At 42.2% G+C, this 18,611-nt stretch overlaps 1 protein-coding gene and 1 long non-coding RNA gene across 3 annotated transcripts in view; one reads left to right on the forward strand and one right to left on the reverse strand.

Annotated features, from left to right (window-relative positions):
• prag1 (PEAK1 related, kinase-activating pseudokinase 1) overlaps positions 1–17,983 on the reverse strand; it is a 53,522-nt gene extending 35,539 nt beyond the window's left edge. Inside the window, exons 1-3 of one of the 2 annotated variants that reach the window (XM_074618278.1) lie at positions 17,686–17,983; positions 6,544–6,888; positions 4,759–6,440 (exon numbers count right to left, since the gene is read on the reverse strand). In XM_074618278.1, coding sequence (XP_074474379.1) covers positions 4,759–6,440; positions 6,544–6,813 — 1,952 coding nt within the window. In that variant the 5' untranslated portion in view covers positions 6,814–6,888; positions 17,686–17,983. Of the gene's footprint in view, positions 1–4,758; positions 6,441–6,543; positions 6,889–15,867; positions 15,891–17,685 lie in introns of those variants that run through there. The other variant, XM_074618279.1, reaches the window with a different exon arrangement.
• LOC141757209 (uncharacterized) lies at positions 7,427–9,388 on the forward strand. The gene is made up of 3 exons (XR_012591602.1): positions 7,427–7,806; positions 8,981–9,026; positions 9,262–9,388. It is a non-coding gene; the product is annotated as an uncharacterized LOC141757209 (long non-coding RNA).
• Positions 17,984–18,611: the final 628 nt, after the last annotated feature.

The following is an 18,611-nucleotide window of genomic DNA, read 5'->3' on the forward strand; positions in this document are numbered from 1 at the left end:
GAGAGCTGCAACGATTAATCAATGAAATGATTAGTTGTCAATTGTTAAATTAATCGGCAACTATTTTGATAATCGATAGTCGATTGATAGTCAAAGTTCTCGGATTCCAGCTTCTTAAATGTGAATATTTTCTGGTTTCTTTCCTTCTCTATGACAGTAAACTGAATATATTTGCGTTGTGGAAAAAACAAGACATTTGAGGACGTCATCTTGGGCTTTGGGAAACACTGATCCACATTTTTCACCATTTTCTGATTGATCGACAGATTAAACGACAATGAAAATAATGGTTAGTTGCAGCCCTACTTGGAATGCCCAGTTTTAGTCCAAACATCTATTAACAAACATCTTAACTGCTTATTTCCTCAGAATAGATTGAATCACTTCCTTTGCTAAAACAAAGTGTACGTGAGGCATCATGATCACCCCAGTAAAGCAGTCACACAAGGGTTGTGTTCTGCAACCGGCCCGGCAACGGCAGTAATCCACATTTAGAATGTAAACAGTCATGCTACAGTAAGTAACACACTGGATCTGTTGACACACATGCTATCCTGACGCGTGTGTGTGGTATTAATAAAGCTGTGTGAGAGGAGCTGGGGGAGGGATGGGATCGGTGTTACAGCTAACTAGCTACAGATAGCAGTGTGACGGTGTAAACTAAACTGCAGTGTTGTTGTTATGGATCAGGTTCACACCACTGCTTTCACTTCCTGACTCTTAATTAGGGCCTTCTCTGTCACGAATATATAAAATGATGACAGAGAAGGCTACTATATGTCGTTACATCTTTTGGGCGTATAGAAACGTACAACCACATTCGCTCTCCAGGGTTATTTTATGTAGAGACAATAATCTTTTAGTAAAAGTCTAAATCTAGGATGAGTATATAGCAGTGATGAGATGAAATACTGTAACCTGATTACAGCCAACACATTAATGCTGACACACAATTCAGGGTTTTGCCAAAATGAGGTGGAGTCAGGTAGAAAAGCAGTACTCGGGTGTAGGTGGTATCATGAATACCTGTACGATGTAATGCAATCCTCTACAGCAGCCATGCCATTCCATTCCAATGTGGACTTTTTGATGAGACAGAGAGGGCAGGTGTGGTTTAAACTCACAAAAGCTATTGTCTATTGCATCGCTGTTATATTGGATCACCTTATATTGTGCATGTGTTATTGTGCAACTTCTGTATGTCTCAACACAGTGCAGAGAAGAATGGCATGCATTGTTTCTTTCCCATGATTGCAGGATAGTTACCATAGTTACCATGGCTATATAGTCATAACCATGTCTTTGAAACAAAGATCCATTAATGTTTGACACCATTCCTTGTTATCTTTTGCAAACTGATCCAGCCTGGCCTTATTATCGTCTTCTCTGTCGGCAATCTCTTTCCCTTGTTCAGTACAAGCCACTTTCACTTATTTGCCCCTGCATTACATAAAGTAAAACACTTTGTTTGAATCAATTTCCCTTCTCATCCTCTTCATCTTGCAACCATTTTAATCTTACCAACAGGTTTGGATAAAATCAAAGAAGAACATACATTTCTAGGCAGAAAAAGATTAGAAGAAGAGCAAAGGACAGGATGTAAAAGACGGGGGAAATAAAGAATGAGCAAAAAGTTGACCGCACAAGCCACCTGCCATTCAAAACCCCCTCTGAATGTTGACGAGCGAGCCCCTGAAAGAGGTGTGAAAATAAGCCTCTGTGGTTTCTTCTTGAAACACACTCAAACTCAGCGACCATTTCCTGCACGAACAAGAACATCACCCCTTCTCTTCACAAGCCTAATGATAGATCAATACTTACTGATGGACACATAGGAGAAAAAGATGTCATCAGGTGCCTACCTCATGCTGCACAGGAAGAGTCTTTGTCGGGCTGGCGGGCGCAAAATGACCCTGGATCAGACTGGTGGCTCTCTAAAGCCCCACCATGTGTAGTAACACAACCCTGGCTCCGCACGAGTCACATGTGTATTTAAAGTCTCTCTTAGCAGGAAAAGCATCGGCAGAGATGCCCAAAATTTAAGCACCCATATCTCATATATAGCATTCAGTCATTGACCTATGAGTTTGATTCGGATGGCAACAAGATGCTATCTGCTCTGTTGCACAGAAGGGATCAGGATGGCTCTGTGGAGGGAGGGGCCTCCCGTCTTGGAATGATAGTTTAGAGAGCAAAAGGCAATTCAAACCCAAGTCAAACTCAGTGGACTTATATCCACATGGCAGATCTATAAATTCTACTTCTATTGGTGGCAACCGCCTGCCAGACTAGGACAGTTTGGGAGTTGCCAGGGGCAACAATCTGTTCGCTAAAGCCCCTCCCTTTACTCCCTTTACTGACCAGTGGACACGCCTTCCCCATTAAAAAGTACACACACACTCATGCATGACATAGCACACGCACAAACACGCCTCTTAGGCTGACCCACTGCATCATATTCAGGTTGACCTGTTATGAAGAATAAAAGTGGGAATCTTTGGCCACTGTGATCAAAGGCTCTGGGAGGCACATTTTTCCAACCATCTGTGGCTTTTAAATGATTCAGCACATCAGAATGCTGCTTCACGGGGTGCATGCTCACACGTGTCTCTATTGTGAATGTTTTCCATTCATGCCACAGACAAAGTTCCCTATTCTGTCAAAAATAAATCTTTCTTTGAAGCTTTGATTGCTTTGCAGACAACCATTTAGATTGGGATTCCCTGCAGCACTTTTTCACACTTGTTGATTAAACACACTAAACCGATTCATAAACTTGGAAAGCCACAACTGTCGCTTGCTGGCTCGAGCCGTGTTCCCACATGTGTCACAACAAGGTGTATTTTTATCAGCGCAGAGAATGTCGGCAATGTCATAACAGGAGAGATGGGTCCTTACTAGAATTACCGCAAACATAAGGGCCCTTGAAATGTGATCAGCAATTTGTGTTTTTGATAGTAAAACACTCCCACTCAGCTTTCTGCTGACTCTAGCAGCTCTAGATGGCAGAACATCTGTTTGTCTTGAGGGAGTCACAGCTGTGCATTACACCACGCCACGCCGTCCTAGACAAAGCAAAGTTTATTTTGAGGCAATCATTTGATGCTCTAATAACTGCAACAACACAAGGCCTCTGCTCTGTTTCTGCTCTGGTGTAGCTGACTCAGACAGCGGGGTGTATTCTTAGCCTCGTGCAGACTCAGGTTAAAGCATGTGTGCAAATGTTACTGCTTATAAATGGTTGTGTAGGCTAGGAGCCCTGAGTAGAGTAGGTCACAATAGTGCAAGAATAAAGGTGAAAATGTATGATTCTGCACATCCTGTAAGTATTGGAATGAAATACTGTTATTAAGCCTTAAAATAAGCAGGACGTGAACATTTAAAATACATGCCAACAATGCAATTATGATAGTGTCTTTACCCAAACGTGCATCTGAATGCCTGCTACTGACAGCTCTGTCCCTGTATGACAATATTAATGGAACAAGGCCTATTTGATGGTTTTTACAGTTCTGTCTATTCGGTCTATTGTGATGCAGCCAAAACAAATTTACAGCAACGTGACAGAGCAGGGGACTATTTTACAGACCCATTTTGTGTGTTAATTAGAATTGAAAAAGTCACATTAATGGCATGAATAGAACAAGGCGGGCATTGAGGAATATGCCGGAACAGTTTGAATGATCACAAGCTGCAAGAAGCTGCAAGATAGGAGGCTGATTCACGGCTGAATAATGATGCTATGAAAGGAGAAGGCACAGTATGACAGCAATAAGATGCATGTACTGTACGTGCACAGTCTCTGGCAATATAGTATAGCTTATACTGTATTCCATAAGTAGCACCAACACTATACATATACTGTTTATATACTGTCCCATCAGAGAGCAAAATGCATTTATGCATTGAGACTAAGTGCATGTTGTAAGTGCCAAATTATGGAATATAATGAAACCAAACTGCCACGACTGAATTATAGTCCCATTAGTTCTAATGCAAGTCACAGGTAAGAGACTGAAGGACAGGCACGCTAATCTGTGAGCTATAATGGGCAGTTCAAGTGTTAGAAATGCACAGCATTCATCTTACAGAGAGTGTTTAGTATACTAGTGTGCAATTAAACCTCTGTTAGACCTTTTCTTTTACATAGCTGCCGTATCGTAAACGATATTTAAGACCAACCCTTCCTTAAGGTTGCTGCTGTATTTACTGTGCTTGGCCCTTAATTAGCATAACGAGTAGTATGACAAATGTATAATAGATCATTTGTTGGAAAATACATGTTAATAGATGTGTTGCACCACTGAATCTTTTCAGCAGCACTTAAAAACAAATAAAAGGAATAAAAATAGTTGGTGAATCTAGAAAAAAAAAGGTGAATGACAATGGTGAGAATAATCTCTTAATCATCTAAGTCCTTTATTATAGATAATTGGGAAGCTGGTCACAATACTTTCCATTGCTTCACATTGTAAACTGAATACCTTTATGATTTGGTCTATTGGTCAAACTGAGTAAGCAATGCTATGGACTCACACCTCCGCTAACTTGTAATTGCCATTTTGTCATTACTAACAATTTAATTTCACTGTGGACATGATTAACTGAAAAAGGTAAATCAATAATGAAAATAATAATAGTTTTTCTGAGATTTATCAAATCTAGTCCTACCCAGATACAGTACTAGTGTTCTGTCCTATTTGAGGGTTAATAATTGAATGTGTAGAAGCCAAACAAAAAGTCCTTTGTTATTCTTACCTGTGCAGTTTCTTGGGTGGGGGAGGAGGTGGATTGGGCTCGTTGTTGGCAGCTCCCTTCCCTGCTGCCAGCAGCTCTGATGAGCCGCCATGCAACGGTTGCTTGGACGGCATGCTTCTGTTATGCTTGCCCTCCTCCTCTGCACCGGTGCCCTCAGTCTCCCCCTGACAGGCATCATTGTTGGGGGCGGCCGGGGCCGTGCCTGGCTCTGTCATCGGAGGGGGGCTGCCGTGGGCCTTCGAGTCCCTGGCCTCCTTCCAGACAGCGGCACCATTGACCAGGCCCGTCACCCGAGAGGTTGTCCCCGGGTTGGCAGCCAACTTCTCCTTCTCCCCCTCTTTCCGCTCTCTCTCATCCTCCTCCTCTTCTTCCTCGATGCGACAGTTCCAGCCAGAACTGTGGTTGTGGGGCTTGTGCCAGCGTTCCGACGCTGCTGTGCTCTGGTTCTCTGTGTGGACCTTGAAGTGGCCCTCTCTTGCAGAGACGAGGAAAAGCATGGGGAGTTCAGGGAGAGGGACGGGAGACGAGGTGGACGGTGAGAGGCTGGAGGTGCCCAGTTTGGGGGAACGGCTGGTCCTTTTCGGAGGAATGGGTGGGCTGGACTGAGGCTTGGGGTGGAGAGTTGGGGTAAGGCTGGTTTCTGTGACCAAAGAGGGTGCGCTGTGGCTGGGGCTGGGCCAGCGGAAGGCCGGGCTGCTGGGCTCTTTACGTGCCGTGGGGCTGAAGTGGCATTGGGTGCTGATTGCTGAATCTGGACTGCTCAGGTAGAAAGTCCTGTTGGCCTCTGTGTGGGCGGCCATTACGGTGATGGTGGCCCGTTGACTCTCTGCTGAAAGCTCCTGGGATGAGTTCTTAGTCTGGTTTGGGGACACATGATGGGATTGCACCCCATTTCCTTGCGGCCTGGGCTTTTTCTTGGTGCTCTCTGCGTAAATGGGTTCTGAGTCTGGCTGTTCATAAGGAGAGCTGGGAGCTGACTGGGAGTGACCCACGGCTGGTGGGCCTTGGGGGCTCCCTGACCTTACTTGTCTTCCTCCTGACCCCTCTGCCCCAGGAAGTGAATCTGTGCTACTATGATAAGAACAAGAGGAGTCCGATAGACTGGTATGTTTGGAAAGGACGGGAGGAGGGTGGAGGGATGGCGTGGGATTGTGGCTAACGGTGTCCACACTTTGGGCTGCAGTGGAGAAAGTGGTAGAAGTGCTGGATGTCTTAGTTGTAACAGTAGCAGTATTCCCACTGCTGATACCATTGCTATGAACTGTGGTAGGACTGGAAGGGACAATATCCACAGAAAAAGGGATCTCCACCGATGAGAGATGGGACTCCTGACAATTTGCCCTGGCAGTCCCACTAATCCCATTATAAGTGCTCTTGGTTCTAGTGGTGGTTGTGTTCTGCTGCCTACAGGTGTCTCCATTGGCATTCTTCTTTAAACTCTGACAACCTCTACCCTCCTCCTGGGTAACGAAGATATTGCTGATGATCATGGAGTCTTTAGGCAGGATGCTGGGGGATAAGGAAGCCAGAGAGAAGCAGTTGTTGTAGTCCAACTTCGTTTCAGGACTCTGAAGAACCGCCTCTCTGTGGGCCTTGTTGCAGCCGTTACTGTTGATGTAAAGAGACGACAGGTCCAAGAGCTTCTTCAGGCCCAAACGCTCAACTGGGCTCTTTGTGTTCTCCTGTCACACAGAAACATGAGCACACGTGTTAAAGAACAGACATCATTCTAGACAGTAATAAACTCGAAGGTTTACAGGAAACAGAGACATTTAAGAGAATCACCTGCTCTATGTTCATGTTGACGTCCGTCATCGACTCATTGGTGTCGAGACTCATCATGGTGGGTTTGACAGCGATGGTTGGCTTGCTGTAGGGTGAAGGCGCCGTTACTCCAGCTTCTTCATCGCCTCCCAGGACGCTCTTCAAACAAGCGGCTGGCACACTGCCATCCAGGCCGCCGACAGTCTTGTGGTGTGCACTAAGTGGGTGGAAGCAGTTCTTGCAAGAGCCGGGTTTCCACACGTGTTCTGCAAAGTCGCTGCACGCTGACATCTTTGGTTTGCTAAATCGGGTTCGGTCAGAAGTGGCTGTTGAGGGATGTGGCAGATACTGGATGGACCATCATGGCTGGACCACAGAAGGTTGCAACGTCACAAGATGTTGATTTCAAGGCAGCACGTGGAAGAGAGAGAAGACAGAGGTACATTGTTAAAAGCATGAAGTCATGATGTTCATGTGATCATAGGTTGTATCTAGACCTGCAACGATTAATCGATTAATGTCAACGATTAATCACCAAATATTTTGATAATCGATTGGAGTTATTTTTTAAGAAAAAAAAAGTTAAAATGTGACCCGCTCTATCAAAATGAGTCGGATGTCGCGGCAGCGCATTCTTGTAAAAACACATTTTTTTATGAAAAAGTGTGTTTTGGGTTGTTTTGTTTTTTTATGCGTTTCTGAATAAATAAAGTCTCAGCTTTAATACAAAGTAAGAATCGATGTAAAATTCAAATGATAAGTCTAGTTTTGAAGCTCTTAAACATAACGTTGTCATAAAGTTTTTACCGGAAGTCTGCTGTATTGACGCGGCTCAATAGAGTTGATTGACAGAGGAGATAACTGGCTTGACAAGATGAATTCACGTGAGGAAAACATCGCTCGATTTTTAAATTAAATTCCTGTTAGAGGTGCTACATCTGACGACAACTGGACCGACTTAAATTCAGATTATTTCACCGCACCGGGTGCGCTGAGTCGGGTCGGACGCCCTGCTAACGCTAGAGGCTAGGCTAGCTCTCAATCCGCTGATCAGGACGGAGAAAGAGAGTTGGAGGAAGACGAGGAGGAAGATATTCCACTCATGGCTGAGCCGATGATGGCACGAAATGTCTCTGATTATAGTTATTAAATCAGGACAGTGTTATAGAGACTGAGATCGCCCGGCCGGGAGTACCAGTGTAGCTGCAAACTGTACAACAGCGCCGCTCTCTACACCGGAGGAGATGGAGAGAAGACGCGACCAGATGAAAGAAATGACTGATGGTAAGTTCTGATAGTTAAACTACACTATCCTTGTTTTATCTGTTTGTTTTAAAGACTTTTAAATCACTATAGAGCATGCTAAGAAGCATTAATAGCAGCTACTAATGTGTGTGTCAGTGTGTGTAGTCTATAGGTGTCTGTCTGTCTCATGTGTGTCTCTGAGGTGTCTGTCTGTCTCAGGTGTGTCTCTCAGGTGCCTGTGTGTCTCATGTGTGTCTCTCAGGTGTCTGTGTGTCTCATGTGTGTCTCTGAGGTGTCTGTCTGTCTCAGGTGTTTCTCTCAGGTGCCTGTGTGTCTCATGAGTGTCTCTGAGGTGTCTGTCTGTCTCATGTGTGTCTCTCAGGTGCCTGTGTGTCTCATGTGTGTCTCTGAGGTGTCTGTGTGTCTCATGTGTGTCTCTGAGGTGTCTGTCTGTCTCATGTGTGTCTCTCAGGTGTCTGTGTGTCTCTGAGGTGTCTGTCTGTCTCATGTGTGTCTCTCAGGTGCCTGTGTGTCTCATGAGTGTCTCTGAGGTGTCTGTCTGTCTCATGTGTGTCTCTCAGGTGTCTGTGTGTCTCATGTGTGTCTCTGAGGTGTCTGTGTGTCTCATGTGTGTCTCTGAGGTGTCTGTGTGTCTCATGTGTGTCTCTGAGGTGTCTGTCTGTCTCATGTGTGTCTCTCAGGTGTCTGTCTGTCTCATGTGTGTCTCTGAGGTGTCTGTGTGTCTCATGTGTGTCTCTGAGGTGTCTGTGTGTCTCATGTGTGTCTCTGAGGTGTCTGTCTGTCTCATGTGTGTCTCTGAGGTGTCTGTCTGTCTCATGTGTGTCTCTCAGGTGTCTGTGTGTCTCTGAGGTGTCTGTGTGTCTCATGTGTGTCTCTGAGGTGTCTGTCTGTCTCATGTGTGTCTCTCAGGTGTCTGTGTGTCTCTGAGGTGTCTGTGTGTCTCATGTGTGTCTCTGAGGTGTCTGTCTGTCTCATGTGTGTCTCTCAGGTGTCTGTGTGTCTCTGAGGTGTCTGTGTGTCTCATGTGTGTCTCTCAGGTGCCTGTCTCCTAGAAACTATTATTATTAAAAGGGAAATGTTGTGAAGTGTTTAATTCATTGAAAGAAGTGTTGTATCTGAACATAATCCAGGCAGCTGTTACCTCCTCACCACACCAGGTTTTATGAAAACAATATACAAATGTCATTTCTAGGAGACAGGGACAGGGACAGACAGGGTTGCTGTGAGAGACACAAAAGGTGAGGATATCATTTTAAATAGCAAAAGAAATAGCTTAACATATAGTAAAATGATATGTTGTATATTAATCTGATTTCACATGGTGAATAGGCTATGTTTCTGAATATAGGGCTGTATTGATATGATAATGATCAGGCCTCATTCAACAATGATTCAACATGATTTAGCCAGCCTAAAATCTTTGAGATGACTTGATTTTTCACTTTATGCTTTTCACTTTATGTCATTTTGTAGATGAGAAACATCTGGATCTCCTTGAGAAGATCAGCTCCCATATGACCCTGTCAAAGGATACAGTGAGCTCCAGGAGAAGCCAGCAGAATGAGCACAGGCACCACATTTCATAGTCTTTCTATTATATCTATATTTCTATTATGTATTATTTTATATAATATTGTACATACATAATATGTACATAATATTTGTTCATATGCTATCCATTTTCTAGTATGGTTTTTTATTGTTTGGATATGGACTTGTAAGTTTGTGCATGTACCTGTGTGCACATGGCTCCATATTTAATATTTTTAATTATGTATTCTTCATATAATTATTATTATATTGAAATAAACATATATACTATATATTATATCATATGTACAGTATATTTTTTTATATTTTATACATTTTATTCCATACATTTTGGATTCTTTTCTACATGGACTTCTAGCCCTATCTACTGTACTGCTTGTGGCCACGTGCACATCACGTGCTCGTGACTATGTGCACATGTATGCATGAAGGTATGTGTAGGCTACATTATAAAATGTTGGGTGTCACTTTTGACCAAAACATATTGTGTTCATTTAGACTTGAGTCTTAATAAATGTGTTTTAATCAATGCAAAAAATGGCTGAAAATGAATTCTTATCTTTAATGCCCTTTTTCTCAAAAGTAATGTTTCATGACAGTCGAACTTTGAAAGAGCATATCTCATTGAATATTTGGCGTAGAAAGATAATCTTGGTATTGCCATAAAGCTGAGACTTTCCTCTTTACAGTCAGATAGATAACTCAAAATGTGTTTCGGGGTCAATGTGACTCATAATGATGGAGCAGGTCACAAATGATCTGATTCCAGCATCTTAAATGTGAATATGTTCTGGTTTCTTTACTCCTCTATGACAGAAAACTGAAGTTGTGGATAAAACAAGACATTTGAGGACGTCATCGGATCAACACTTTTCACCATTTTATAGACCAAAGAACTAATCAATTAATCGAGAAAATAATCAACAGAATAATCAAAAATTAAATTAATCATTAATTGCAGCCTTAGTTGTATTATAATCAGAATCCCCTAATTGTATATGATATTTGCCAATTTTATAGAAAAGTCGGTGCTTCCGCTAAAAAAAAAATTAAATATGAGAAAAATAAAAAGCTGTTGATATTGGATTAGCTCTCGATATCCCGAATTGCCTGAATTTTTAACAAAAAAAGAGAAAGTTCAAACATCTATTTGGAAGTGTAAAGACAGTGATGAGGGAGTCCAGGCTGTCAAGTGTCTCCAAGCTCATATAGAAGACCTCCGTTAGGATTTAAGTGTCATCCGCCGATGTAACTTAAGAAGACCTGATGTGTGCTGTGCAACTTGTTCCCAGGCCTCCTAAATTAGAGGGTATGTGGTTGCTGTTCAACCAAAGGGGCTGCCGGTGTGAGCCCAGCAACATAAAAGCCCTCCAGAGTCCTCTGCAGCCCCCGACATGCTAGAAGAAGACGGAGGAGCCTCAAGCATCCCGGAGGTCGGAATGTCAGGAATGTCTAAAGTCTCACCAGGGTGAATCTCACACCCACGACAACCTCCCATCCCCCTTCCACACACACACACACACACACACACACACACACACACCACACACCACACACACCACACACCACACACAAACCTCCCACTCAACATGTGTCCTCCTTCTCTCACAAACAAACTGACCCCCACACACCTCCTCCCTCTCCCTCCTCTGTGTGTCCTGTTTAACTGGGTTGACAGTGAGAAGATCAGCACCATTTCAGAGAGATCATTTGTGTCCTGGCATCTGGGTGTCCCTCTTTATGTTCTTCACACAGCTTTAATTGCCTCTCAACAAGGTGCTGCAATGACACACGGCAACATTAGCCCACCATCTACACCAGACCTGGGCATTTTACGGCCCGCGGGCCACATCCGGCCCGTTGGCTGTCCCTGCCTGGCCCGCGTGAGGTCAAGTAAATTAGAACATAAATAAAAAAATAGGCCTATTTATGCTGTGCACGCAATACGGCTGTGTGCTTTTATTTTGAAAAGGTTTTTTTATTTACGTAGTCACGCACATGCGTGACTACGTGACTACGTGACTACGCTAAACAGCTACATGTGATTCTGGTATGCTAAGCTAGCCCTCAACATGTCAGCCCACGGCAGCAAAAGAAAAATCGATACCGAATGCCGCGTTTTCAACAAGACATGGACAGCTAAATATCTATTTACAGAAGTCAAAGGTAAAGCCGTGTGCTTAGTTTGTGGTGTACAGGTCGCCGTGTTCAAGGATTACAATTTGAACCGCCACTATGTGACCAAACACGAGGAGAAATACAAGAACTTGTCTGAACAAGAGCGCGCAAAGGAGTCGGATGCTTTGCTAGCTAAGCTGCAAAACCAACAAGGACTTTTTACTAAATGTTGCACATCCAGAGATGCAGCTGTCAAGACAAGTTATGTCATATCCCACAAAATCGCTAGAAAAAGTAAACCGTTTTCTGACGGGGAGTTCATTAAGGAGTGTCTGCTGGACTCTGCTGCCCTAATATGCCCGGAGAAAAAGGGAGCTTTTGAGAACGTGCCCCTCTCGCGACGGACTGTAACGAGGAGGGTTGAGGACATCTACTCTTCCCTCAAAGAGGAGAACTTTCCACACATGAGGAGGCATGCTCAGAAGATTCTAGTCCTCTTTGGATCTACCTACGTATGTGAACAGACATTCTCAGTGATGAAGTTCAACAAATCCAGATACAGATCCTCTATCACTGATGACCACCTCTCAGCTGTCCTTCGCATATCCACCTCAGACATTCAGCCAGATTTCAATGCACTTGTTCAAGCCCAGAGCAGGCTGGATTTTTCCCACTGAACATGTTAAATCACAAGTCCCTAACCCACCTGCAGGCATGGTATAGAATGCACACTTGACTAAACCACTCCCCCGTAGGTTATATAAGTCTGCCCTCCAGGCCTGAACCCTCCCTTTTCCCTCCAAACAATTCCAGGCAGAACAAAGAGAGAGTGATGTGAGTTTAATGTGGCTTTTGTGCCTTTATAATTTATTTGGTTGAAATGAGATATATATTGTTTGAAAGTTAACAGATTGTTTTGTGTTATGTTAGATACCCGAGTTTAATATGTGAAGGAGAAAAGGCAAATTCCAGATTGTGGATGCATAAAGATGTAAGTTAAAATGAATTGATTTATTAATTGTAATCTGTATTATATTTATGAGATTTATAATATCATCTGTTAATGTATTTTCTTAATAGAAAAAATCATCCACCAACTGCCATCCAACTTCACACCTTGACTTTAATAAATTGTTGGAACGGCTCCCTGGATCCTGTGTTTAAATGTGCACCACATCAGATGTTTTATGAACCAACACCACCACAAGCAACATAGCTTCTTCAGAGCAAGTAAAATGAACTGTAAAACATTAAAAGCATTTATTGCTTTTTGCATCAAGTTGACAATTGCCTATCTTTAACATACTGTAAAACACCTATTCAGTATTTGGGAAGATTAACATGTTAAAAATAAAATGAAACACTGATGCAATTATTGTTTTTACTGTTTATTACTTCTATAGGAGTATTTTCCTATATGACCTACACCACAATTTCATATATTTATATAAATATTTACAGAATATCCTTATTCTTCTGATTACCAGTAGCAACTAATCAAAAATATATAATTTAATGCTTTTTACAATTAAAATCAATTAATCAAAATTAATACTGAGCAGAATTAAGTTCAAGTTATTGTTGGTTCGGCCCTCCAACACAACTCAGGTTTCTCATGTGGCCCCTTGTAAAAATTAATTGCCCACCCCTGATCTACACTCATTATATGGAAACAAACAAACAGAGGAAACAGGAGCACTTACGCCTCTATCACAATAAAACTGGGTCACTATATGCACTTGGGTAGCCTAAATATGACTATAATTATAGTTATATTATACATTCTTTAAGCCACAGTGATTCTTGATTTCTACAATTATTTGACAAAAGAATAGCAGAACAAGGTTTCAGGGTTAGATGAGATGCTGGAGATCCCTTTTAATTTGAAAAGACTACTTTCTATATTATATAAATGTATTGCTTCTCTTAAAAACATAACCCTCACGAAGATTCGGGTGGACTGGGCAGGTGAACTAGGAGAGGACATGGAAGACTCTACAAAGAGTGAATGATAGTACCTCATGTGCCAAACTAAATATAATACAATTCAAAGTTCTACATGGAGCTCACTTTCCCAAAGCAAGACTAGCCAAGATATACCCAAATACAGATGCACGCTGTGACAGGTGTCACAATACCCCTACCAATCTGACCCATATGTTCTGGTCAGAACTTACTGGTCTGTGATCTTTAAAACACTCTCAGAGGCACTTAGCATTGATTTCCAACCTAATGCAGCAGGAGCTAGATTTGGTGTCACAGATAGAAAGTACTCTACAGTAAGGAAAAGACTTCAAACCATTATTGCTTTTACATCGCTACTTGCACGCAGAAGAATATTAATACACTGGAAATCAACTAACCCAGCTAAAGCATCTCCGTGGTTGAGTGACCTGATACATTTTATACAGCTAGAACAAGATACAATACTCACTAGGGGGTCCAGAGACAAATTCTTCTCAATCTGGGATCCAGTTTTTACTCATTTAGGCAAACTGAGAACTCTACCTGACATGTAGGACACTCAACCTCGTAGACTTCAACTCACAGTATAGTCCAACTATCATCCTGTTTTATTCTAACCACTTATATATATATACTGTATATATGTATATACAGTATATATATATATATATATATATATATATATATATTTTCTCCCTCTCTGCTCCTGTAGATGTGTACCCCATGAATAGGCGGGTGGGACGGGTGGGATAGGTGGGCGGGCACAATGTTTATTGTATATGTACACAATATACAATTTTGAAAATTATTTTAAAAAAAAAAGAAATACCAGAACGAAATATTAGAAATAACTTGTTAAGACTCCTGGTATTCATGGCTCCAGTACTAACAACCTTGCTGTGAACTCATCCTTTAGGAATGAAAACTTTTCCTGTTAGTAAAGATAACGCATGTTTACATTTTGCTTTGTTCTGTGTGACTCAGTTTGGGAGGAAAGCACCACTAGCTCACTGTTTGTTTAACCGTTCCTGCGACAACAGAGGAAACGGAGCCTTGCCTAACATATTATGGCATTGTGCATGAGTCATATGAAGCGATGACTGATCATTAGGCTGCTAGCTTGCTGCTGTAGAGAACAGGCTGACTGCCAATCAAGGACATGTCTAGGGGGTTTCACAGAACAATCGGGCATTAACAACGCATAGACAGAACACTGTCATGAAGGCTTTGTGTTGAGTAAAACCAAACTGACAATTTAGTCTCCGTTGTTCCATTTTCCCAGCAGGGAATCAAAGAAAACAACACAAGTGGACGTGGGAATTTCATTTGAATTGGAATTTCAGATTAGTCTGTATTTCCAGAGAAAAGAGAGCTCAAGGTTATTCTACCTCTTGCTTCCATGTTCATCCCTGCTTCCTGCTTGTTTGAACAGAGATAGACCCCGCTGTCTACATTCCCCACACCTTCTCAAGCTCAAGGTCCAATATTTCTCACTTCCCCTTGTAAAAAACACACACGCTCACAGGGCAGAACCACAAGAAGTTCAGCCATATGATCAAATCCAAGGCCTGCCTTCAAAACAGACTATGAAAAATATCTCATGAGCATGTTAGAAGTCTGGAAAAATAAGACAAGCCCAAGAGAAAACCACTTGAGGTTGGATGTTGGTCTGGTGTGGAATTTAACGTTTTTTGGGCCGCCTAATAAAGACACTATGAGCCCTTAAGTCTCAAGCCACATGCACCATGACCTCTGTACATCACACACAGACATCTCACAAAAAAGAGTTCAATTTGGCGAAGACATTAAAAGCCACTACCCTAATGTGAGCGACTCTAAACATTATCGTGGAAATGAGTGTGTCAGTTTCCCATGAAAACACACAACTATTTGCTTTGAGCCACCAGGCTGTAAATGCAGTGAGGAATGCAGTGAGGAGGCGATGTCAGACTGGATGGCAACAGTTCACAAAGCCCAGAGATCCTGGGAGCAACAGGACTCATTAAGGTAAAGGTTAGAGGGCTTATCAACACCCAACAGCTTTGTCTGAATCCTGCAGCAGCAAGCAAGCAGACACCCTAAACACACCAGCTCCAACGCGCACGCACACATGCACGAGCGAGCAGTGGGACAGCCTTAATGAAGCAGCTATACAGTAGGTCATCTGATGGTTCTCATTCTAGGGTTACTGGAACAGAAGTCACTGCATCAGACAACTGACGGCCTTGCCAACAAAAACACCATCAATTCAATGAATGAGATGCCTTTAATAATCATGAATCATTAATCATCTAAATCAATAACCTATAGTCTAGATTAGTCTAGATTAGGGTCTGATAAGCAGCTCACATGAGTTTGTACTTTATACAAATGCTTTCACGAGCAACATTTGTCACGCCTGCCTCACTCACGCACACATTCCATTCATTTGCGGGTCGGCACAACCTGTTTCGTACTGCGGTCAAGCAGCCTCCACTCCGAAACACACAGTCAAGCCAGCCCCCACGGTGTTTTGCGGTACGTGTCTATCCTAGGCATTACGGTAAGAGCGTGTAGGAACTGACTTCAAAATAAAAGAACCGTTCTGATGAACTTGAAATGCTATTTCACGTTTATTCAATAGGTCAATCAGTCTGTCAATAATACATAATTAAACAAATGAATACATAAATGAATAAAAAAATAAAACAAAATAAATACATATGAAATACTAAATTAAATGAATGATTGATCCAATTGTGCAAATACTTATCAAACTTAGACAAACTTGATATTAAGGAATACATTTCCAAAAACTAATCTGAAATCAAAATTGCAGTATACCACCTCACACTCAGCACCTTCATGTTTCTACTAAGTGCCTAATTTCACTTGAGATAGATTGAGAAGAGGAAACTGTCAATTATCACAAGCTACTTTCACTTCAGGATGAGAGTAGACCACCTGAGAGTATCACTTAGATAATATCAGGACATTCTGATGTAGAATTTCCAAATTAAAGCACTGTAGCATCTCCTACATGGACTATATTCCCTCTAAATTCAGATCAGAATTAAAAGGAAACTGTCCACTATCACGCACTAATTTCACTTCAGAACTAAAAGTGCAATCGGAGAGCGCAGACATCTGCCAAGGCAGGTTTCATGTCCATGATAGTAGATAGTTTCCCTTTAATTCTAATCTGAATTTAGCCCATATAGGAGATTTCAAAGGGCTTTAATTTTGAAATTCTACATCAGAGTGTCCTGATGTCTGATTGACACCCTGAGGTGTTCTGCTGGTGGTCTGCTATTATTCTGAAGTGAAATTAATGTAAGTAAGTAGTGTGATAATTGACAGTTTCCTTTTATCAATTCTATCTATCTCAAGTGAAATTAGGTTCTTAGTAGAAACATGAAGGTGCTGAGTGTGAGGTGGTATACTGTCATTTTGATTTCAGATTAGTTTTTGGAAATGTATTCTTTAATATTAAGTTTGACAATTAGTAGTATTTACACAATTAGAATAACGTTTTTCTCTGAACTACATTTTGGTTGTTTTTCTTTTAAATTATCATTCATTTCATTTAGTATTTCATATGTGTTATTTTTTTTCAAATATTGTTTTTTATTCATTTATTTGTTTAATTATTTATTAATTCCTCTATTATTGACAGACTGATTGACCTATTGAATAAATGTGAAATAGCTTTTCACGTTCATCAGAACGGTGCTTTTATTTTGAAGTCAGTTCCTACACGCCCTTACCGTAATGCCCAAGATAGACACGTACCGCAAAACAATGTGGAGGCTGGCTTCACCGCAGTTGTCTACTGGCGGTACTCGGTAGAGATTTCCGCCAAAACTTGCGAACTTTTGACAAATATCGCAAAACTTCCACGTTCAGACCACTGAACTGAATGTGTTGCTAGCATGTTCAGTGAACACCCATTCGGCAGAGGTGACCCCCCCACGGGTTCCGCTTTAAGCCGTCTTTCCATTCATACATTCATACATTAATACATGAGGATCTGGATCAACACTTGTCTCCCCTGCAGCTACATCTGGTTTACGGCAGCTTATTGTAGCAGAACATCCTTCATGTCCTCCCTGTGCAGTGGGGGTGGGGGGGGGGGGGGTTTCATTAGCTGCATTAATACAACACAGTACATGAATATGAAATGATTGCTCGACCTATAGAAGGAGAAACAGAGAAGCTTTGATGTAGCCGTGCTACAGTAGTCAAGGTGATGTGGTGATCTGGAGCTGCTGACTGGCTTCTTACCTGCTCACACTGTCTCTTCCCTGGCAACACAAAAGCTCTCCCGAAAAAGAAAGAAAAACACACTAAATCATTCAACAACACAACTGTGTCGTGTGCTCTTCTAAATCCCACAGGAGCTGATATCCGCCTGTCTTCAGGTGTCCCACATGCGACAGGTTAATGACCCGGGAGACTGGCTGCTGGTGGTGGTGATGGTGGTGTTGCTGCTGATACAGTGTGCAGAGGTGGAGTGTTGAGTCCTCTGCAGCAGCAGCAGCAGCAGCAGAGAGCAGAGAGCACCAGGAGGTGGGAGGAGCTCCTAACAGCCATGCAGTCTGGTCAGCAGCCTCTCTCTCACATTTTCATTAAGGCTTTTGTTCTAATAGCTGTCAGAAGGGTTTTTTTGTTTTATAAAGCAGCTGTCATTTGACTGGCAGAAAATTACACGACTGTAACATCCCCCAACCCCCCCACATTTAAAGTTGCAGCTTAAAGCTGCAGTAGGCAGAATATTTTTTGGCATCATTGGACAAAAATCCCATAATAACCTTTCAGCATATTGTAATTCAAGTGTTCTGAGAGAAACTAGACTTCTGCTCCTCCTCATGGCTCTGTTTTCAGACTTTAGAACATCTAGCCCATGACGGGAGACTTTGACCAATCAGGTCATTTCATCGAGAGAGCGTTCCTATTGGCTGTTCATTCAACGGAGGCAGCTGTCAATCACTCGCGAACTCCGACCAAACGGTCAAACTAGGCAACGCTGATCAGATATGAATCAATATTCTGTTACTGTAATGTCTATTTCTCTCCTCAGATGTTCTCAGAATAACCTTGTAGTTTGCTGTTTAGCTGTAAAATTAGAAAGTTTGCTCCGGCTGGTGGGCGGTGCTTGGTATTTCCTCAACTGTTCTCAACATGGCTGCCGAGTCACAAAATTTCTCATT

Source organism: Sebastes fasciatus, chromosome 19 (genome assembly GCF_043250625.1).
Source record: "Sebastes fasciatus isolate fSebFas1 chromosome 19, fSebFas1.pri, whole genome shotgun sequence".
In the NCBI taxonomy this organism is placed as follows: Eukaryota; Metazoa; Chordata; class Actinopteri; order Perciformes; family Sebastidae; genus Sebastes; species Sebastes fasciatus.